Source organism: Tachypleus tridentatus, chromosome 12 (assembly GCF_004210375.1).
Source record: "Tachypleus tridentatus isolate NWPU-2018 chromosome 12, ASM421037v1, whole genome shotgun sequence".
Taxonomy (NCBI): Eukaryota; Metazoa; Arthropoda; class Merostomata; order Xiphosura; family Limulidae; genus Tachypleus; species Tachypleus tridentatus.
The window spans coordinates 68,415,871-68,440,452 of record NC_134836.1 but is presented as its reverse complement, the minus strand read 5'-3'; the positions used below and the strand labels follow the sequence as shown (position 1 = coordinate 68,440,452).

The following is a 24,582-nucleotide window of genomic DNA, read 5'->3' as shown; positions in this document are numbered from 1 at the left end:
TAACTCTTACCGCTGTACCAGTGGGGAACTACTTAGAAATACAGAATCTTCAGGTCATTACATTATTCACTGAGAGAAAATACAACTATCTATATTGAAACGTTATGAGTTAAATCATAGTTATCTTCCCTATAAGATAAAACATTTCACGAACAGTGTAAATAATATTAGCTCTATCGAGGTAAGAATAATAAAAAGACGTTTACTTGACCAACTTTATGTATTCAAACTGATCAAAGAAACTATTAATTCTGATTATGTATTAGCTAAGAGGTTATCAAACACATGGCATCATTCTCTGCTGGCCCGGCATGGCCAAGCGTGTTAAGGCGTTCGACTTGTAATCCGAGGGTCGCGGGTTCGAATCCCGGTCGCACCAAATATGCTCGCCTTTTCAATCGTGGGGCGTTATAATGTGACGGTTAATCCCACTATTTGTTGGTAAAAGAGTAGCCTAAGAGTTGGCGATGGGTGGTGATGACTAGCTGCCTTCTCTCTAGTCTTACACTGCTAAATTAGGGACGACTAGTGCAGATAGCCCTCGAGTAGCTTTGCGCGAAATACAAAAACAAACAAACATTCTGTACTACACTTGCATATATTTAAACCTTTTATAATAAGAAGTTTGGAAACAAGAGACAATTTCCTTGCATATTTTAGAGAAAAACATCTAAGTTTACTATTAAAATTATACCTAATGAAGTCGTAAAATATTGTTCTATCGCTGAATGGATTAGTTTGGTGTATTTGGTAAAAATAATGCAGAATACAATCCACGTAATGATAAAACAATTTTCCAAAAATATTTTTTACAATTTACACTCACTAGTAGGCCTATCTTCAAAAATAACGTTTCAAACTATGCAACTAGTATACACCTAACTTACGTATTAACATACCTGCAGAATATCTTTGCTAGTTAATCAATGACAAATGTAGTCATTCACTGACTTATTGGGGAACAACTTTACTAGCTCTAATTCACTAACTCACTAATTTGCATTCAACTAAAAAAGACATTAACTCAACTATTCACTGATTCCGGTTTTCATAAATCACCCAGTTATGTGTATGATACTGGAAGCTTCTAGATAAATTAATGACGAATTCCTTGCTAGATTTTCTACTTCGTGATTAGAAACACCATAAACTTCTGACGATCTCGTAAAACATTCCATCACAAACATGATGCATTTATCCTAATTGTTATTTTATTGCAGCGGGCCAAGCATACAGATAAGTTAATCTTTTAAAGTGTGTTCCAACACAATATTACTATAGTTGATGATACTGTTATATTCTTATACTTCTTTTTCACAGCATAATTCAAATTATTTATCCTAATTATTTACAAAACCCAAACATCCACCCCAACAGAAGCATTTTCTTACTCTCTCTGGTGTCTGTTAACACCTAACTAAGTGTCAAGCTCTTGGAAGGTTGCGGACATGATGGAGTGCTTTTAAATTTTGAGACCATAAAATACCATGTCTAGTGACTGTTTCTGTTTTCTGGTATCTCTCATTTTCAACATAACAATTTATCTTGTAAACATAATGAGATCCACTGTAGCCTGTATACCGTTGTTTGAATCCCTGCTGTTACAAAGTTTTTATTGCACTACTCTTCATCCATTGAATAACAAGATTCCATTTCGTAGTTATTGAATTACATCTTTCAGTTGAGTATTGGACCACGTTCTTTCTTCATCATCACTTGTGGATACCTCTTCAATACTTGTTCAAGATCAAGAATCCAACAAAACTTGTTAGTTTTCCTCTTTTCAAGTAGTTTGTGTGGAGGGAAAGTTATATCAGAATAGTTTTACAAAGTAAGCATAATAAGAGAAAACCGCTCAAGAAATTCTCTAATCACATACAAGGGTTTTTGATATTGGTTTGTTGTGAACAAATTCAATATTAGATGGTTCTGTAGACATTCCTTCACGGCCCGGCATGGCCAAGCGTGTTAAGGCATGCGACTCGTAATCTAAGGGTCGCGGGTTCGCATCCCCGTCGCGCCAAACATGCTCGCCCTTTCAGCCGTGGGGGCATTATAATGTTACGGTCGATCCCACTATTCGTTGGTAAAAGAATAGCCCAAGAATTGGCGGTGGGTGGTGATGACTAGCTGCCTTCCCTCGTGTCTTACACTGCTAAATTAGGGACGGCTAGCACAGATAGACCTCGAGTAGCTTTGTGCGAAATTCAAACAAAAACAAGACATTTCTTCTCTGTTGACTATTTACTTAAAAAGTTCATATTCTAATGGAATAATCTACATTTTGAGGGTTTATTCTTAAGGTTCTCTTTGTTGAAACAACCCAGAACTTTTCTTAGTTCATTATAAGCATTATAAAAGTTTTTTTATGTATCATTATGTCACCCAAGCAGATGACTATAATGTTCCTGTATGGTTCATAGAGAACATACTTTAATTGATTAAAATGTAACAGATACAGTAGAAAATTCAAGGACCCAGCGGTTAGGCACTCGACTTATAATTTAAAAGTCGCAGGTTCGAATCCACGTCACACCAAACATATTCATTCTTTCAATCATGGAAGCATTATAATGTGATGGACAAACCAACTATTCATAGAGTAACCCAAGAGTTGTCAGTTGGTGGGGATGATTAGTTGCCTTTCCTCTGGTCTTACACTGCTTAATTAGGAATGGCTAGCATAGATAGCCCTCGCATAGCTTTGTGCAAAATTCATTAAACAAACAAGCAATAAAACAATATTTAATTCAAATGGTAACACAAAAAATTGCCACAACCCATTTCCTGCAGTGAAAACTGTCTTTTTTCTGTTCCTTTGTAAACTTGCACTTGCCAATATCTATTCTTAAGATGAAATAAAAAAAAAACATTTTGATCCAGACAAACCGCTCAATCCTTGGCAGCGAGTAGGAGTCTTTTCTTCACTTTATTTCCCCTTCAGTAGTCCATGCAGAACTAAGTGGAGTGGTTTCTTTAAATAAGACCCTTCTTATCTCAGTTTGTGCAAATGAGTGTTTTTGTTGAACCTTATTTCATAAGTCTGGCTAACTCCAATTTTCCAATGTCTGGTTAGTCCTTTGATCTGGTTGGTCTTAAAGACTTATTCTTAGAATATTGTCTCCTTGATGTATTAACAGTTATCTGTAATGGCCATTTACTCACATTTGAAATATTTCCCTTCTTTTGGTATCCTGGGAAAAATGTCTATTTCATAATTTTTTTGTCTGCGCTTCCTTGCAATGTGCTTATTCATGTTGTATTTGAAAGATCCATTGCTATGTGATTCATTTTCTCCATTCTGTGTAAGAATTTGTCTTACTAAACCTTTTGTTTTTATAAACTGTCATCATGTTCCAATAGCAGTTGATTTGATACTCCTGTAGCTTCTAGAAAGTAAACTTACTTTTATATTTGGGGCTTTAATGGATTCAAGTTTCTGAACCAAATAGTCAGTTTTCTTTAACAATGTATACTTATTTCACTTTAGCCTTATTTTTTACAAATGATTATGGGATATTTCATGAAGCAACTGTGGTTGTGATAACTGGACAAATCTTCTGCAGATACGGTCTCTTCTTTTATCTATACACTGTTATGGGGCTTTGCTTTGGATACTTAATATCTCACTCCAAACCCAATAGCTTTTACAGCTTTTAGTCAAAATATTACTTAATGTCAGTAAAGATGGTCCTTTTGAAAAAGCAAATAAACAGCTTATTGTTTACTATTTTACCACTTGACTCTGGAAATAATTTCGAACTTAGTCTGATATGTTTACCAAGGCATCTTTCAGTCAAGAGCTATTGTTTTTTTAATTGAGAAAGCTGTTTGTATGCCAGGTAAATTCTGAGATGGAACTTAAAAAGGAGTGGTTGGAGTAATCTAAGAAGGTTCTGTGGTCACAGATGGTACAGCACTAGTTTTAACAGGTATTGACCAAACTGATTTTGTTATTCCATATTTCATACTTAAAGGAGTTTGAAGGTAGCAGATGCAGAGAGATACGTGGTTGGTTTGGTCTTTGCATTTCTAAAGTCGTTTTCTAGATGTTTTATTCTGCCATTGATGTTCTTTCTATTCTACCTCAATAATTTTGCTTTATAATTTTCATACACTATGTTGATGCCTTTTTATACTTCATAAGTTTGACATGTCTTTCTACAATTTAGATACGTTGCTATGTACTGCTGCAATTTTAATGATATGATCATTCTGCATATCTCCAACAACTTTCTAGCTTTTCTTCGTTTACTTTTTGTTTTAAATTATCCTTATCTCTCTTAATTTTAAACTTAAATTCCTGTCTCTCACGTCATGAATTTCATTAATATCTTGATTCTCTCTATTTCTTTTTGGTTTTCTTGTACTTCTTCTGAAGCTCTACCTTGTTCTTCTCTCCAATGAAATCTTTCGACATTACTAGAGCATATGCTTAAATCATGAAGTTTAGTTTAGGTTTTATTTTAATAGATTGCTTACACTTTTCCATGACGTTAGGTGAGATCTTTTATACTATTTTAGTCAACTTGATAAAACGAAAGGCTTTCTGTTTCTTCTACTAGTAGTTTTATAAATGTTTTTAAAGCAATTAACTATACTCAAAGTCTAACAGTGTAATGGTTCTTAATATCATACAAGAACCCAGCAAAGTGTATCAGTGTGATAATGTTTAATGATATCAAGATAAGACTAGGTCTAGCAGTGTGATGGTCCTTAATTTCATATTAGAACCCAGCCAAGTGTATCAGTGTGATAATGTGTTATGATATCAAGATAAGATTACGTCTAGCAGTGTGATGGTTCTCAATATCATATTAGAACCCAGCCAAGTGTATCAAAGTGATAATGTGTAATGATATCAAGATATGATGGTCCTTACTTCAGTACTAAGACTCAGTTGTCTTTAACAGTGTAGTTGTTCTTAATATTGACGATGATAGGTCTAGTAACATAGTAGTTCTTAATACGATATCAGGTCCTGTCTGTGCATGGTAGTGTGGCAGTTTTTAATATCAGGACCAAAACAGGTCTGGCAGTATGGTGTTCTTTAATTCACCAGAACCCAGTTAGGTCTAGCAGTGTGGTGGTTATTAGTACAACATCAGGACCCAGCTTGGTCTAGCAGTGTCGTGGTTATTAATACAATATTAGGACCCAGCTAGGTCTAGCAGTGTAGTGATTGTTAATATAAGCTAGGTCTAGCAGGGTGGTAGTTGTTAATACAACATCAGGACCCAGTTAGGTCAAGCAGCGTGGTGATTGTTAATATAAGCTAGGTCTAGCAGGGTGGTAGTTGTTAATACAACATCAGGACCCAGTTAGGTCTAGCAGCGTGGTGATTGTTAATATAAGCTAGGTTTAGCAGGGTGATGGATGTTAATACAACATCAGGACCAGGTTAGGCCCAGCAGTGAGATTCTTTTTTATATGAGACTAAATGTACCAAAAAAACACACACACGTTTATGTTTTGAATTTCTCAGTAAAAACTTTTTAATACTAAACATTACACCCTTGTGCAAATTAATTGAAACAAGATGGAAAATTACGATTTTTTTTTCAATTTTTTTCGTTTTATTTCTGAGAATCCAAAAATTGCTCACAAATTAATACATGATATGACCGCCTTTATTTTTCAGAAGATCATTAATCCGCTTTGGCATCGAGTCCACGAGTTGACTGCAATCTTTACTAATTTTTGGATCGCGGTACCACACCTCAATTAGCTTATCTTTTGTGGTATAGTCTTTTCCCCAAAGTCTTTCTTTACAAATCGACTAAAGATTTTCAATAGGATTTAAGTCCGGAGAGTTTCCAGGCCAGTCCAGCACCTTTATTCGCGTTGTAGTCATAACATTCTTCACAAGTTTCGATGTGTGGCACGGAGCCACATCTTGCTGAAAAATGCCAGATCCATCTTGAAGTCTCTTTTTCAATTCTGGAAGACACTTCTCTGCAAAACTTCGATGCACTGTGGTCCTCGCATCATACCTTCTACGATATGTAAGCCTCCGACGCCATAGTAGCTGAAAAAGCCCCAAAACATCTTCTTCAAGGGATGTTTTATGAACTGATTGATGTGAGATTCTCGAAGTTTCTCACCTGGAGATCTACGAACATGCAGACTTCTTTGACCCTGTACGAAGAAATGAGTCTTGCCACTGAATAACACCTACCTCCATTGTTTTTGCGTCCAGTTCTTGTATTTCAGACCCCATTGATACCGTTTTTTATTCATTGAGTTGGTAAGAAGTTGTTTTTGACTGGTCTCCTTGCCCTTCTAACGCAATTTCGAATGACGTAATATTCCTCAAAATTTCGTCATGTATCCCAAAAATAGATCGACAGTACTGCAAAACACAGCTAATGACGCCGTCTGTGTGAAAAAAATGACTGTTAAATGAAATCAGCGGGTCCAGCGAGCCTACACCGGCCCCATGCTGAAAATATTGTAAAATGACCATTTGTTTCATTTAATTTGCACAAGGGTATATGTTCATTAGATGATAATTTAGAATACATTTTTATGATTAAAACATTTTCACGTATTTTATTTTCATGGTGTAAAGAATGCACAGCAAAGTTACATGTTCAGTGACGTTGGTAACTTTTATAATACTTTAAATTATTATATTAACTTTGGTGATTAAGAACTCAGTATCAGTCACTTGTTCCACAGAAGCTGTGTTATCCTGATATTGATGTTCTTATATTGATTGTTACATGTCCCACAGAAGGTGTGTTATCCTAATATTGATGTTTAACTTTGAGAGTTACATGTTCCGCAGGTGTGTTATTCTGTTATTGATGTTTTTATATTGATAGTTACATGTTCCAGAAACGTTACGTTATCTAGATATTGATGCTTTACGTTGATAGTTACATGTTCCACAGAAGGTGTGTTATCCTAATAATGATGTTTTTACTTTAATATTTACATGTTTCACAGAAGCTGTGTTATCCTGATATTGATATTTTTATCTTGATAGTTACGTGTTCCAGAGAAGATGTATTATCATAATATTGATGTTTCTACCTTGATAGCTACATGTTCTACAGAAGGTGTGTTGTCCTGATATTGATGTTTTTATCTTAATAGTTATATGTTCCACAGAAACTGTGTTATGCTGATATTAATGTTTTTATATTGATAGTTACACGTTAAACAGAAGCAATAATATCATGATTTTGATGTTTTACCTTGGTAGTTATATGTTCCACAAAATGTGTGTTATCCTGATATTCATGTTCCACAAAAGCTGTGTTATGCTAATATTGATGTTTTTTATAGATAGTTACATGTTCCAAAGATGGTGTGTTATCCTGATATTAACGTTTTTACTTTAATAGTTACATGTTCCACAGAAGCAGTTTTATCCAAATATTGATGTTTGTAACTTGATACAGTGGAGCGCCGTTAAGCCGCGGTATTTGGGGGGTCAACCTGCTTAACCGTGGCTTAAGTGGTCCGCGGCTTAAACCTTTGTGACGGAAAAGCCGAAGTCGACAACAGCTCCGCCGAGGAGCCTCTTCCAGGCCATTACGAGATCATTATATCGGATTATCGAATTAAAAATAATACTTTAATTATTGATCACTTTTTTCACGGATTTACCGCGGATTAACTTTAATGTATGTTTTTTTTTATTTGTTTGTTTGGGAATTTCGCACAAAGCTACTCGAGGGCTATCTGTGCTAGCCGTCCCTAATTTAGCAGTGTAAGACTAGAGGGAAGGCAGCTAGTCATCACCACCCACCGCCAACTCTTGGGCTACTCTTTTACCAACAAATAGTGGGATTGACCGTCACATTATACACCCCAACGGCTTGGAGGGCGAGCATGTTTAGCGTGACGCGGGCGCGAACCCGCGACCCTCGGATTACGAGTCGCACGCCTTACGCGCTAGGCCATGCCGGGCCCTTAATGTATGGAGAGGTGTGATTCGGTAACAATGGTGGTCTCCATAAAGCTGACATAGAGAGCGGATAAGGTAGATTAACGGTCGATTTCTATTGTGATATATTTTATTTACTTCCCTAATTAAAATAAATCCTTTTTAAATATCCCCTTGAAGTTATAAGGCCAGGATTAAATTCGTAAACCGCGTTTTTACACGTTCTTAAATTAGCGGTGAGCCGCGATAATCCTCGCTCACAAGACTTGCTACAGCGGCTTAAGCGATTTCGCAGTTTATTGGTCCGCGGCTTAATGGCGCTCCACTGCAGTTACTCGTTCCACAGAAGGTGTGTTATCCTGATATTGATGTTTTTATCTTTATAGTTACATGTTTTATAGATGGTCTTTATCTTATATGGAAATAATATGTGTAGGCTATCCACAACTTAATGAGATAATCTGAAATATTTTAATTTTCATTCTGCTTTCTGAAATAAAACAATAATGTCTCAAACCACTGACACCAAAGTGAGTCTTGAAAGATGAATCCACAATAGCTGCCAGCATTCATTAGCATTGATAGTTGATATTATCATCCTGTAAGGAAACAAGTGTCTGTTAGTTTTCTCACTTCAGTTTTTTGTTACTTAACACAAAAATGACACTAGCATTCAAATTTCAGTTTCCCTTATCCTTTATTTTTCCTTTTTTTATCTTTATGAGTACAAAACAATATGAACAGTCATCAAGAAAGACATAAATGAAAAATATATATGACAGTGTATCTCTACTATTCATAACTTATGTGTAATTATGGTATTTATACTTCTGAAAGTGATATGTAATTGATGTATCTGTACTATTCCAAATGGGTGTGCAATTAATGTTTCTACAGTGTCCTTTACTAATATGTAATTATTGTATCCACAGTATTCCAAATTGATGTATAATTAGTGTATCTATAGCATCCCTTAGAGTTGTGTAGTTAATGTATCTATAATAACCTTAAGTTTATGTAATTAATGTATCTATAGTATCCCTTAGTTATGTATAATTAATGTTTCTATAGTATCCCTTATTGATGTGCAATTAATGTATCTATAGGATCCCTAAATTATACATGATTAAGGTATCTATAGTATCTCTGAGTTATATATAATTAATCTATCTATAATATCCTTAAGTTATATGCAATCAATGTATCTATAGTATACCATAGTGATGTGTAACTAATGCATCTATAGTGTCCTTAAGTTAGATGCAAGTAATGTATCTATAGTACCCCTTAGTGATGTGTAATTTATATACATATAGTATCCTCTAGTGATGTCTACTTAATATATCTATAGTATCCCATACTGAAGTGTAACTAATGTATCTATACTATCCTTAGGTTAGATGAAAGTAGTGTATCTATAGTATTTCTTTGTGATGTGTAAATAATGTGTTTATAGTATCCCTTAAGTATATGTAATTAATGTATCTATAGTATCCTTAAATTACAAGTCATTAATGCATCTATAGTATCCCTTAGTTATGTGCAATTAATGTATGTATAAAATCCTCAAGATATGTAATTAATGTATATATTTTATCCCTTAGTGTTGTGTAATTAATTTTTGTAGAGAATCCATAAGTTATTTATAATTAATGTATATATGGTATGCCTAAGTTATATGGAATTAATGTATCTACAGTATCCTTAAGTTAGATGTGAGTAATGTATCTATGGTATCTCTTAAAGATGAGTAATTAATGTATCTATAGTATATCTAAGTTCTGCGTAATTAATGTATCCATAGTATATCTAAGTTCTGCGTAATTAATGTATCTATAGCATCCCTTAGTGATGTGTAATTAATCTCAATGTAGTATACTTAAATTATAAGTATATAATGTATCTATAGTATCCCTTAGAGATGCATAATTAATGCATCTATAGTATCCCAAAGTTATCAGGAATTAATGTATTTTAGCATATGTAAGTTATATATAATCAATATAGCTGTAGCATCCTTAAGTAATAAGTAATTAACATATCAAGAAAATCCCAAAGTTATATGCAGTAAATGTATGTATAGTATCATTAAGTTATACGTAATTAATGTATCTGTAGTTTTCTTAAGTTACATGTAATCAATGTATCTATAGTACCCCCTAAATTATATGTAATAGACGTATTTATAGTACATCCCAGTGCTGTGTATTTAATGTATATTATGCCTATGTTGTATGAAATTAATGTATCTATAGTGTCCCTTAATGATGTGTAGTTAATGTATCTATAGTAACCATTAGTGATGTGTAATTAATTTATACCTATAGTATCCTTAAGATATATGCCATTAATGTATCTATAGTATAATTTAATGATGGATAATTACTGAATCTATAGTATTTCTTAGTGATGTGTAATCAATGCATCTGTAGTATCCCTGAGTTACATGTTATTAATATATCTATAGTATCAAAGTTGTAAGTAATTAATATACCTAAAGTATCCCTAACATATATGTATTTTAATTTATCTATAGTACCCCTTAGTGATGTGTAATTAATGAATCTATAGTGTCCCTTAGTGATGTGTTATTACTGTATTTATTGTATCCTTCAGTTATGTGTCATTATGTATGTATAGCATCCTTTAGTGATGTGTAATTAATGTATCTATAGTATGCCTTAGTGATGGGTAATTACTGTGTCTGTAGTATTCCTAAGGGATATTAATGTATTTATAGTATCTTTAAGTTATATGTAATTGAAGTATTTATAGTACACCTCAGTAATATGTCATTAATGCATCTATAGTATCCCATAGAGATATGTAATTCATAAATGTTTAGTATCCCTTAGTGATGTGTAATTGAAGTATCTATAGTATCCCTCAGTGAAATGTAATTAACATATCTATAGTATCCTTAAGTTATATGCAATTAATGTATCTATAGCATTCCTTAGTGATGTGTAACTAATTTATCTATAGTATTTCTTAGTGATGGTAATAAAAGCAAATATTGTATCCCAAAGTGATATGTTATTATTGTATCTATAGTGTCATTAAGTTGTGTGTATTTTATGTGTCTAGTATCCTTTAGTGATGTGTAATTAATGTATCTATAGTATCCCTAAGTTATATGTAATTAATGTATGTATAGTATTCCTTAGTGATGTGTAATTATTGTATCTACAGTGTCCCTAGGAGATTTGTTATTAATGTATCTATTGTACCCTTATGTTATGTGTCATTAATGTATCTACAGTATCCCTTAGTGATGTGTAATAATGTCTCTGTAGTATCCCAATGCTATACATAATAAATGTATCTATACTTTCTTTTAGCAATGTGTAATTAATGTATTTATAGCATCCCTAAGGTATATGCATTTGATGTGTCTATAGTATCCCTTAGTGATATGTAATTAATGTATCTATAGTATTCGTTAGTGATAAGTGGTTAATGTATCTATAGCATCCCTGAATGATGGTCAATTAATAAATCTATAGTATCCCTTAGTGATGTACAATGAATGCATCTATAGTATCCCATAGTGATGTGTAATTAATACACCTAAAGTATCCCTTGCATATGTGTAATTAATGTATGTATAGTATTCCTTAGGGATGTGTAATTATTGTATCTACAGTGTCCCTAGGAGATGTGTTATTAATGTATCTATTGTACCCTTAAGTTATATGTAATTAATGTATGTACAGTATCCCTAAATTATATGTTTCTAATGAATGGGTGGTATAACTAAGTTATGTGTAAAAATTATAGTGTCTTTAAGTTATATGTAATTAATATATGTATAGTATCATTTAGTGATGTGTAATTGATGTATCCATAGTATCCATTAATGATGTGTAATCAATGTGTGTAAAGCATCCCTACGTTATATGTAAGAAATGTAACTATAGTAAGTTATATGCAATAAATGTATCTATAGTATTCTTTAGTGATGTGTAATTAATGTATAAGTAGTATTCTTAAGTTACATATAATTAAAGTATCTATAGAATCCTTTAGCGAGGGGTAATTAATGTATCTACAGTATCCCTAAGTTATATGTAATTAATGTGTCTATAGTATTGCTTAGTCATCTGTAATTAATCCACCTATAATATTCCTAAGCAATATGTTATTAATATAGCTTTAGTATCCCTTATGTGATGTGTAATTAAAATATCTATATTATCTCTAAGTTATATGTAATTAATGCACGTATAGCATCCCTTAGTGATGGTAATTAATGCATCTATAGTATACCAAAGTTACATGTAATTAGTGTATCTATAGTATCCCTTAGTGATGTGTAATTAATGTACCTATAGTACCCCTCAAGGAGTGTAATAAATGTATCTATGGTATCCCTCAGTGATATATAATTAATGCATGTATAGTATTCCTTAGTGATGTGTAAGTAATGTATCTACCATATCCATTAGTGATGTGCAATAAATGTATTTATAGTATCACAAAGTTATATCTAATTAATGTATTTATAGTGTCCCTCAGTGATGTTTATTTAATATGTATGTTATGCCTATGTTGTGTGTAATTAATGTATGTATAGTATCCCTTAGTGATGAGTTATTAATGTATCTATAGTATCCAAAAGTTATATGTAATTAATATATATTTTGTATCCCTTAGGGATTTATAAAAAATGTACATGCGATATCTTTAAGTTATATGTAATTAATGTATTTATTGTATCCCTTTGTTGATGAGTATTTAATGTGTCTATAGTATTGCTTTGTGATGTGTAATTAATGTACCTATAGTATTGCTTTGTGATGTGTAATTAATGTATTTATGGTATCCCTAAGTTATATGCAATTAATGTACCTATGGTATTTTTAAGTTATATGTAATCAATGTATTTATACTATCTCTTAGTGATGTGTAATTAATGTATCTATAATATGCTTGATTTATATGTAATTAGTGTTTTTATAGTATCCCTTAATTATATGTAATTAATGTATATTTAGTATCCCTTAATGACGTGTAATTAATGTATCTATAGTATCCTTTAGTGATGTGTAATTAATGTATCTATAGTATTCTTAAGTTATATGTAATTAATGTATCTATAGTATTCTTTGTGAGTGTATAATTAATTATCTGCTGTATTTCTAAGTTATGTCTAATTAATGTATTTATAGTATTCCTAAGTTATATGTAATTAATGTGTATATAGTATTTATACATTATGTGTATTTAATGTATCTATAGTATCCCTTAGTGATATGAAATTTCATGTTACTGGAAGCTCACTGAGCTATTTTATATTTAAACACTGAGTCTCCTGTAATGTCCATTGACATCTAGTCTACATGTAGGTATAAAACTTCTGTTACAAAACACTAGGATTTTCAAGGCAATAGGAAGACCAGATATTTTCACTTTTTCTTTATGGCATACAAAAGTATTGCAGATATTTTACTGACTGCTACAAGTATCACCAAACTTAGAAATGCACATGTGATTGAAACATCTACTTAATGTGATGTCTGGAAAGATCTCTGAAGTTTCATTACTTACTGTCGATTTTGGGATAGTTTTGATGGGATCTATATTCATCAAACATTATTTCTAATTTTCATCTTATTTAGGTTTACTTATTTAGTGAACTCATCTGATACTGGAGCAAGGCCTGTTTACTTACTCTAGTTTCTTGAATTAAGAATCAGTGATGTGGTAGAAGTCTCCATACTTACGATAGTTTCCAGAGGAATCTGTGATAAATTTGAAGCATTTGTTTTCAATGTAGGACATGGTTTGACTTCAACATTCTTCATGGTGTTTCTGGAAGGCCCTATAAATGTTTGAATAGTTATTAGAGAATACACTACTAACTTTAGCTTACTTTCTATCAAATATAACTCTTTTGTACAGTACAATTTTGAAATTTGAATTAGACACACTGCCCTTGTGCAAAGTAATGTTCAACACAATTCTTCAAGAATGAATATCTTCTTGACACTAAACATGATTATTTGAAACACACATACATCTAAATTTCTTAAGAAATGGCTGAAGTTCATATAATGGAAGGTTTTAGTTGCTGTTACATAATTTTCAGTAGTTTTTTTTTTTTTTGTTTACATACTATAGTCTTTCAAAGAATAACTCCGAGCCTTAACACTTTCTTTAACTCTTTTTATTTTTCACTTGTATACTGCTTATCTAAAAAATCTGACCTGTTATGAGAAAATTACTTGTTTGGCACAAACAGCAAGAGCTTTCTTTTTGTTTCAGAAGACATCTCATTGTTAATAAATTTACTTCATGTTTTTACCTTTACCAAATATGTAACAAAAGATATGAAATACTTCATATCTGAAGCCACTAGAATGTTTAGAATGATTAGAAACTAAAAGAGCTTTCAAAACTAGGTACTGATGGAGAAATAGTAAAGTATTTGATAGAATGTCCATTGAAGATAATACATTGAATTACACTACACTGGGTTTATTTCTGATGTTCTACAATTCACTTAGAAATAAACCAGAAGTGTTTAGAAATATTATAAAATATTATATCTGTAATCAAACGTTTTATGTATTGTTCAGTTATAAGTCATACATTTAAAAATGGAATGCAGGGGTAACTAAGAACAGTTGGGAAATGAGAAGTGGGATTGAAGAAGGGGAGGGACTTCACTCAAGTAAACTTCTCTCTACTTGCACATTCACAATTAAAATTTAATTTCTAAATATTTCACTTAAAAGACGAGTAGATACCAGGCCTGAATATTCTACTGTAAACAAGAACATACAGCAACAAGTTAAAATACCTTCATAAAACCCATTTGCTAACCTGGAATGAAGGATAAATAGATCTTGCTGATGGAGTGACTAGTTGTTAGCCCTAAGCCACTGTAGCAAAATAGTACTATAGTGAGGAGCGAGATGCAGTGTTTATGTTTAAGTGGCAATTAAAGTAAAAAAATAATTAATGAAAAATGAACATATTGTTAGTAGTAATCCTAGGCTTACAGATGTGGCTGAAAACATCAGTGAAAAATCACTATTTAGTAAACCACATCATCGGTTGCTTACAAAGTTAAGTGTGCTTCACAAACAAGTAGATGAAGTGCTTCATGATTGGTTAATTGAGCCCTCTGGTAATTATTATGAAGAAGAAGCTTAATGATTCAGGTTATGTGTGGAAAGTTGAATCAGCTCCCAGAAACTGATTGGTACTTGATGACTGACCATAAATCATACTCAGCCTCAGACTATGGAAGCACAACAAACTGAAAAGTAAAATTACTCAGAAAACAAAGGACAGTGTTAAAACAGCTCAGAAACACAACCAAAACATCACAAGATCTGGTGTTATTAAAGACATATATTGCTTGCAGTAAATTTCACAACAAATTTTGCTCTAAGGCAGAAAGGACATTTTGAAATTAGTAAATGTATAATTATGCTAGTATTAAGTACCCTAGATCTGGTACAACAGTAGGGTACTAGTACCCAGGAGCTGGTACAACAGTAGGGCATCAATATGATAGATCAGGTACAACAGTAGGGTATCAATATGATAGATCAGGTACAAAAGTAGGGTACAGTACCATAGATCTGGTACAACAGTTGGGTACAGTACATTAGATCTAGTACAACAATATGGTATCAATACATTAGATCTAGTACAACAGTATGGTATCAATACATTAGATCTGGTACAAAAATACGGTATCAGTAAATAAGATCTGGTAGAACAGTAGGGTATCAGTACATTATATCAAGTACAAAAGTATGGTATCAATACCATAGATCTGGTACAATATTAGGGTATCAATACCCTTAATCTGTCTATACCAGTTCCTGATTAATCAATGAATATTCTTGATTTATCTGTACCAGCTCCCAATCAATCAATGAATCCTCTTTATTTATCTATACCAGTTCCTGATTAATCAATGAATATTCTTGATTTATCTGTACCAGCTCCCAAGCAATGAATGAATCCTCTTTATCTATCTATACCAGTTCCTGATCAATCAATGAATCTTCTTGATTTATCTGTACCAAATCCTAATCAATCAATGAATTCTCTTTATCTATCTATACCAGTTTCTGATCAATCAAAAAAACCATCCTGTTCATCTGTCCATACAAGCTCCTGATCAATCAATGGATCTGTATCTATCTACAACAGTTCCTGATCAATCAAAGAATCTATCTTATTTATTATACAAGCTTATTATCAATCAATAGATCTGCTTATCTGTCTATACAAGCTCCTGATCAATCAATGGAACTGTTGATCTATCTACACCAACTCCTGATCAATCAAAGAATCCATCCTGTTTATTTTTCTATACAAGCTCCTGATCAATCAATGGATCTGCTTATCTATCTATACTAGTTCCTGATCAATCAATAGATCCATCCTGTTGATATGTCTATACAAGTTTGTGATAAATCAACGGATCTGTTGATCTATCCAAATCAATTCCTGATCATTTAATTGATTTTGTTTATCTATCTATACTAGTTCTTGATCAATTCATACCACTCAGAGAATGTTAAAATATCTTTCTAGAGTAAAATAGCAATTATTAACTAGTTTCCAGTAAACCACAATAAAGCAACCTAGTAAAGCTGTTTTAAGGTATTTTTATTTGAAATATAACATTGAAAAGTTTAAGAAGCAGCTGTTATCATCATTTCTCTTTTTAGAGAAGAAGAAATATGAAGTAGTAATTTCTATTGTACTTTTGGAATGTGAAACAGTAATTTCTATCTTGTTTTTAGAATGTAATGCAGTACTTTCTATCTTGTTTTTTGGATGAGCAGCAGTACTTTCTATCTTATTCTTTCAATTTTATTTTTAGTTATGCCTTTTTTTCTCACTTATGTATTTTTTCTTCTGTCATTTGGTTCATTTTTTTTTGCTTTAAATGCAAATTTACCCCATTTTTAAAATATAACACAAGGTTCCCTCTAGTGGTGAGGCATGGATAGTAAGTTCTATACGTTACACAGTTAGTCAATCCACATGTAATTTACAGTCTTGCAAGATGATTAAAAGATCTGAAGTTAGGTTAATGAGAAACAAGAAAGTTCATACATTAGGTATTTTTGAAACTGTGATATGCAAGATATTTCAATTGTTAAAATATATTATTGCGAGTCCTTACTTGGCCTTTTATTTTTGATTTAATTTTGATGAAAAATAATTGAGATGTGTCTAATATTTTTATTGTGAATAATTCTACAAACTAAGTTTTCTTCTTTTGTTCTTTATCATGATTTATTATTACCACCATCATTTTGTTACTTGATATCAACAACACTCCTTTTTATATTTGTTTATTATATTTTTAATTTGGAGACAGAGATATTTAATTTTGAAATACCAACTAGGCACCCTTTTATAAGGGGTTAATATCTTATACCCTGGTAGTAATGTTGAAATTTGATATCCTAGAGTTTAACTTAAACTTTAATGTGCATCTGACAATAACAATTGGTTATTTGAACAGTTTAGTGTTTCTTTTCTTTCTTTGATTCAGAATCAGGTCAGCGTAAGGAAAAATTAGATGTTCACTCAGTAACACGAAGTATTTGACAGATCTGTGATCTATCATTAACAAAAAAGTTCACAGAGTAGCTACCCACTGACATAAATCAATTACTCACAGGTCATTATAAATAAGCCCATCACAAATCTAATTACAATAACCCAAACAAACACAAGCTTGTACATCACATACATTAACCTGGATATAATGTGAAAAACTGTTAAGAGATCTGTACTTCATGAATGAAATAGTGGTATCTGATAAACGTCCTGTTTTTGTGATCCTATGTGGTTGTCACAATGTCAATAATTACACAGATTAAAAGATATAATGTGCATTTAGTTTTAGTTAATGATGTTTTAGAAGAGTCAGGAACAAAATAAAGTTGTTACCTCTCCATTGCTGATTTTACAAACAAGCCAGAAACAATATTTATTTTAAAAACAAGAATGTCTACTTACCTACTACACTAAGAAAGACTGGTAGAAAAACCAGACTGTGAACAGTGCCAAAAGCGATGATTCCCAGGTACATACGGAAATAAAAAACTTGAAAAATCTGTGATTTAGCAAAAGCAAGGACTAACACCCCACAATCAGTTAGTGTTATTCCAGATAAAATCTGTAATAAGAGAATGATATAAACATCTTGTTATCAATCAGTTTCAAAATGCAACACATGTTGATAATGGATGTCAAAAGGTTACATGTATTGTAATATTCGTCAGTGAAGATTCTTCCAATAATAATTTGTTCATCTCAAAGAAAGTATTTTTGGACAGCAAACTTTTAATTCTTTGTACATTTCTAAAATACAAAAGTTACACACTTAGTTAACCACCTCTATCAACTGGAGTTGCTCTTTTCAAGCTTTGATATTACTGAACTATCTATATCCATTAGTGTGGTCCTTCTCAAGTTTAGTACTTACTGAACTACCTGCATCTTCCAGTGTGGTCCTTCTAAACTTCAGTATTTAGTGAAATACCTATATGTTCTAGTGTGGTCCTTCTAAAGTTCAGCAGTTACTGAACTACCTATATCTTCTAGTGTGGTCCTTCTACAGTTCAATATTTACTGAACTACCTATATGTTCTAGTGTGGTCCTTCTAATGTTCAGTATTTACTGAACTACCTGTATCTTTTAGTGTGGTCCTTCTAAAGTTCAGTACTTACTGAACTACCTATATCTTCTAGTGTGGTCTTTCTAAAGTTCAGTACTTACTGAACTACCTATATCTTCTAGTGTGGTCCTTCTAAAGTTCATTATTTACTGAACTACCTATATTTTCAAGTGTGGTCCTTTTAAAGTTCAGTACTTACTTACTGAACAACCTATATCTTTGAGTGTGGTCCTTCTAATGTTCAGTATTTACTGAACTACCTATATCTTCTAGTGTTGTCCTTATAAAGTTCAGTACTTACTGAACTACCTATATCTACTAGTGTGGTCCTTATAAAGTTCAGTACTTACTGAACTACCTATATCTTCTAGTGTGGTCCTTATAAAGTTCAATACTTACTGAACCACCTATATCTTTTAGTATGGTTCTTTTTAAGTTTAGTACTTACTGAATTACCTATCTCCAGTAGAGTGGTCCTTCTCATGTTTAGTACTTACAGAACTACCTATCTCCTCTAGAACAGTCCGTGCTCTCTCAACTTTTGTAACTTGAGAACTTAGTGCAAAGAGCCGTGTTATATGAGAACAGAATTCAACTGAAATTCCAATACCCTAAAAAAAAAGAAGAATTTTAATACATGTACTGTTTATGTATAAAAATGTAACATAAAGTTTTTACATGAAACTTAACACACACACACAATGTATATACATGAAACATTAAAATACATGACAATTAACAGATATACACTGTTTATACAGTGTCTTACTAATAAAAACAAAAAACAATTAATTATTTCAATTTATTAATAAACCATTAAGTATTCACCTCTATATAAACTGAATCTTCATGACATAATAGCTATAATGTTACCAAACAAGGCTAATTTGAATAATACAATAATCACACAGTTCTTCACTGTACTATATCCAAGTTGATATTCCATAGCCTAGCATGAATTTTGAGAAGAAGAAATATCATTTTAAACTATCTTATTAACAAAGATTTGAAGGAGCAACACAGTATTTATTATTTACATTCAGGTGTTTAGAATAAAACTGGTGATTCGAATTTTTATATATTATAAGTATAGAATTATGAGTGTACAACTTACGACTACAAGGTTCACAAGAGAAACGGCATTTAAAGAAATGTTCCACCAGTACATCAACCCCATCATATTCACAGTAATCATCAGGATAGTGAACACTGTGATGGCTGCTGAGAAGAAATTCAGTCCAAGGATCAGAAAGGTGACAACAAAGATGGCAAAAAGGGACAAAGACAAGCTTTTCAAAGTGTCCGTCCAGATGGTTAGGTACTGTTCATAGAAGACGTGCACAATGCTGGCAACATGTTAGATTCATCATGATTAATAAGTACAGCAACAGCTTATGCTACGACTAATATCACTTTCATAAGTTACCAAGTTAAAAAAAAATTCTCTTATCTGCCAAAATACACATGGACACAAAAATATTTTGTGAAATATATGTTTACAAGCTGAGGTACGTGCCCTTCATCAGGGTTAAAAACTTTAACAAATTTGTGGGTGGGTGATATGATAAATACAAGAAAAATCCTAACTCACACAGTTTATTTAACACATATTATTACAGTATTCATTATTACCTCACGAAACTTCTTGTATAAATTTTAAGAACTAACTATGTATATATTTAAAACTTGGTATACACTGTGTGATGGTCAGGTAACTTTGTAGGAAGAGGTAGTAATCAAAGTAGTTGTAAAAAAGTGCTTTCTGTTACATGCTTTCAACATTCAGCTCTTACTATTCTCCCTGTTTTGCATCGTTAATTAATTGAAGGTCAATGGATGCAGAAATGTCTCATGGACTGAAGTTGAAAGGTCATGGGTCAAAATTGGAAGCTATTATAACTCAAAAAAATAGCTTTTCATATCAGCTTCATGGCAGATATTGGGGTAGAAACATCAGCTGAGTTGATATCTTATTGCAATAGCGGTGACTATTTTCCTCATTAAATTTCTAGTGCACTCTCTAATATATATATATAAGATGTTTGTATGCCCTTCCCCATGGTGTGTGTGTGTGTGTGTGTATGTTCTATTATAGAAAGGATGTTGAGCCATCTATGAATATAGTTAACAGTAATTTATGTCAAAGATAATAAATACTGAATAACAGCAACAATGGGGGATGGAAGGGTAGTGAGCCCCATTAGCATGCTCCTTGTTCCAAACTATAATCCACATAGTTTGGTTGAGATTGGTGCAATGACCTAGAAATAATTAGATAATGGACAGACAGACAGGCACACAGATTTTTGTGCTTCATATATATATATATATATAGATAATAACCACCCTTCAAAAACAATATCTTGTAGATTTTGGGAGGCTGTTGTTATTGTTAGCACATTAGTTGTTATTAATATCATTCAGTATTAATTAAAGTTAGCCTGAGGTTGATGTTCCCTTTAAGGGCTATGGCACTGAAAAAAGATTATGGAAATCATTACAAGAAATCAGGTTATTACAAATGATAAAAATATGCTCAGATGACTGCCAACAGAAACAAGTTTTGCGTAAGACGTTAACTGATATTCAAACTGAGTCAAAATGAAGGCTAGAACAAGTATCATGTAGTCAACTTTAGAAAAAGTCAGTTATGCAAAAGTTTTAAAATGTGATGAGAAAGAAAACAGAGAGGCTGATCCAAGTGAAATAAATAACAATTAATTGTTATATGCCAAGTTTTTTAATTTAATCATTTGTGTAATTCTTGTTGTCTTGGTACATGACCAATGATATATTAAACATTGATATATGGAGTAACTATTAATGTTTAAATAAAGTCTCTTCAATGGTGCTGGTAACTGAATGAATCACAATTTGTATTTCTACTAAAGATATGTTTGTGAATTAGTGATGTTTGTCCCACTTAGAATCTGATGAGTCCAAATGCTTGGCCATCTTTGTTTAAAGTTAAAAATATTTTTGTCCATATTGTTAAGTTTGTATATTCTAGCTAGATAACTCCAAAAAACCTCCAAAATACATACCTAGATTGTTTCTGGCATCTGTTATATTGTATTTCATATTCACTCTTTTCTATTACAATGTACAGCTGATAACTCTGACATCACAAACACAGTACCATATTGAATTATAGTCTCTAAACGATTGTGGCTTGCACACTTCAATCCCTCCATCCATTCACATTGGGTTAATTAGCTAAATGTTTACTCAGAGCTGTTGAGGTGAATTACAGGCAAAAAGTGATTCAACTGCCATTTATAAAAACATATTATTAGGAAAGCTGTTAAAGGAAGACTGCTATGTGTGTGGGAAACATGAAAATTACAACCACCGTTAATGAACCATCCTGTTGATATTATGTATATGAGAATGCTCCAACTGACATAATGAGTATATTATTTTAATAAAGTCTTCCAAGTTCACTGATAGGAAGCCTTGCAACCTGTTGATTGACATTGGTTCTATTCAATTATTCAACGTAATCTGGAAATAAAAACTGGTTGATGAAGATTTCCAAGATAATGTGATACATCTGGGGTGGCAGAGGCTCTCCTAATGGATAAGATGATATACCTGTGTTGATGGATTATTTCCCACCTATAAATTTCCAGGAAAAAGTAATATAGCTGTGCAGGAGAAAAGTGTTATTCATTTACAGAAAAGTCAGAGTTAAGGCTTGTGAGTAGGTATGTAGGTGAAAACTGTTATTTATTTACAGGAAAGTCAGAATTAAAACCAGTGAGTAGGTATGTAGGTTAAAACTGTTATTTATTCACATGATAGTTAGAATTAAGACTTGGGAGTAGCTGTCTAGGAGAAAACTGTTGTTTATTTACAGGAATGGTGGAGTTAAGACTAGTGAATAGGTGTTTAGGAGAAAACTGTTATTTATTTAATGGAAAATTAAAACTAATTAGACTAAGACCAGACAGACCTTTCTTGTTTCTACTAGAAACAGCCAAAAAAATTCTACCTGTAAGGAAACACTCGTACATCTTGATTAGAGGACTTTTCTCTGATTTTCTCAGTTAGCTTGTCTGAAACATATCGAGCCATCTCAAGACCCTTGTAAAAGTCTTTTGATGTTCGGAGGATGGTGTGATAGGTCATGAAGTGGGTGGCTTGATAAGAACAAGAAAACTTAATTCATTCTTTATTACTAAATAAATTAAAAGCTGTAAAAAGCTGAGAATTCATTTATGTCAAAAACTACATGAAATTCTGAATTCTAGAGTTTTTCAATATCTAAAACTGATCTGGAAACATAATTTCAAAATATCTGCTCGTATCAACCTTAAATGTAAGAGACAAGATTAGAAATAAATGGTCTTGTAAACAAACATCCTATAATATTACTCCTGACATAAGATATCAGAAAAGATTCATGCATGGTTGAACCAATAAAAAGACATATTTCTATATCTTTAAGAAGTTGTGTGTTTAAGACCTTCAAACAAGCGAACATTTATAAGCTAAACAGTCTGAGTGTCTTATATTAATTTTTGTGAAATCACTTACGCAACATATATGAAATACTTACATGTTACAGTGAGTTTGCTAGTATAGTAGAAACACTTTTCCTCCATAAAGCATACAAATGTTAAAAGAAACTAAATCCTAGTTTCAAATAATTTAGTTTTGTTAAAGTATTTTTGAAAACATCTTTCATTTTCTACTTATTTTAATAACATCCACAGTACTTTCTATATAACAATATCTTGTTTTTTATAAGTACAAAATATGACTAATTACATAATTAGAATTATCAAAATTGAATCATGACCAAAAATTGCTTTGTTTTCATTCAATCAAATAACTTTACTGAGTTCCAAAACATAGAGATAATACAATATTACTTAACAGGATTAAACAGAAAATAACTAAAGTATTGTTAACTCTAATGATGTTCAGATTAAGGTCAGGTGAGGTTTGAAGGTTACAACTATGTTCAGTGGATAGATTTCATTTCTTTATTAAACTCAACTGTTATATGTTTTCTAGTTTTTTTTCAAAGTCAGAAACCAAAAGTCCCTTAAGCAAAGAGAGCCAGCTAGTAAAGTTTAAATGCTATTTACCACATTCATTTTATGTCTCTTGAACTGATTTTAAGTGTTTAACTACAGATATATTGATGAAATTTTGTAGAATAGACAGCAACTGACTGTTGTAAAGACACAAATGTAGAAAACGACATTTCAAAAGTTTTCTGTCTTTCATCTTCAGCTTAGGACCTAAGGATGAAAAACATCAGACTTTTGAAACGTCATTATCTATATTTTTGTCTTTACAACAGTCAGTTGTCATCCATTCTACAAAGTTTCATAATGAATACTCTGCCTAAACAATCTGTCAAAGAATACAGATATCTCTAAGCATTGTATTTAACTTCATCAAAAATATTATTATTTCAGAGAATGACAGTTTTTGAATAAAGTATAAAAGTGAGGCAGAGCCTTAAATAAATTGTCTGGTCCAGGAACTTACTTACATTAAGTGAATATTAGATTAAGACTAAAATAAACTGTCTGGTCTAGGTCATTGACATTAAGTGAATATAAGATGAAGACTAAAAATAAACTGTCTGGTCTCAGTAACTTACTTACATAAAGTGAATACTAGATAAAGACTAAAATAAACTGTCTGATCTTAGTAAAATAAGATTCACATGGAAACCATATCATTGCAGACTTCTGTTGGACAAATAAATACATACATATATATAAGGTAAGACTTTGAAAGAAACAGTATTATCATAAAAACATTCCAGAAGGTCCACTGGTATATTTTCCATGTTAATGTGTTTATCAGCAGTAACTCAGTCCTGAAGGAATTTTTGAAAAATAGTGTTTTATCCGAAATAAAGAAATTTAAAACTCATCCATAACTGGAACAAAGATATTTATTGTGCAGCTTTGAAAAAGCAGACACAAGATATTATTTACATAAAATGTAGTAAACATTGACTACAGTAATAGTGTACTGTGAGTACGAAAATAA

General features: G+C 32.0%; 1 protein-coding gene across 2 annotated transcripts in view; it reads right to left on the bottom strand.

The window, feature by feature from the left end:
• Window positions 1-8,349: 8,349 nt before the first annotated feature.
• LOC143233491 (NPC intracellular cholesterol transporter 1-like) overlaps window positions 8,350-24,582 on the bottom strand; it is a 47,684-nt gene continuing 31,451 nt past the window's right edge. Inside the window, exons 21-26 of one of the 2 annotated variants that reach the window (XM_076469773.1) lie at window positions 22,559-22,706; window positions 19,679-19,910; window positions 19,062-19,175; window positions 17,903-18,062; window positions 13,624-13,721; window positions 8,350-8,496 (exon numbers count right to left, since the gene is read on the bottom strand). In XM_076469773.1, the coding sequence (XP_076325888.1) occupies window positions 8,470-8,496; window positions 13,624-13,721; window positions 17,903-18,062; window positions 19,062-19,175; window positions 19,679-19,910; window positions 22,559-22,706 (779 nt within the window). In that variant the 3' untranslated portion in view covers window positions 8,350-8,469. Of the gene's footprint in view, window positions 8,497-13,623; window positions 13,722-17,902; window positions 18,063-19,012; window positions 19,176-19,678; window positions 19,911-22,558; window positions 22,707-24,582 lie in introns of those variants that run through there. The other variant, XM_076469774.1, reaches the window with a different exon arrangement.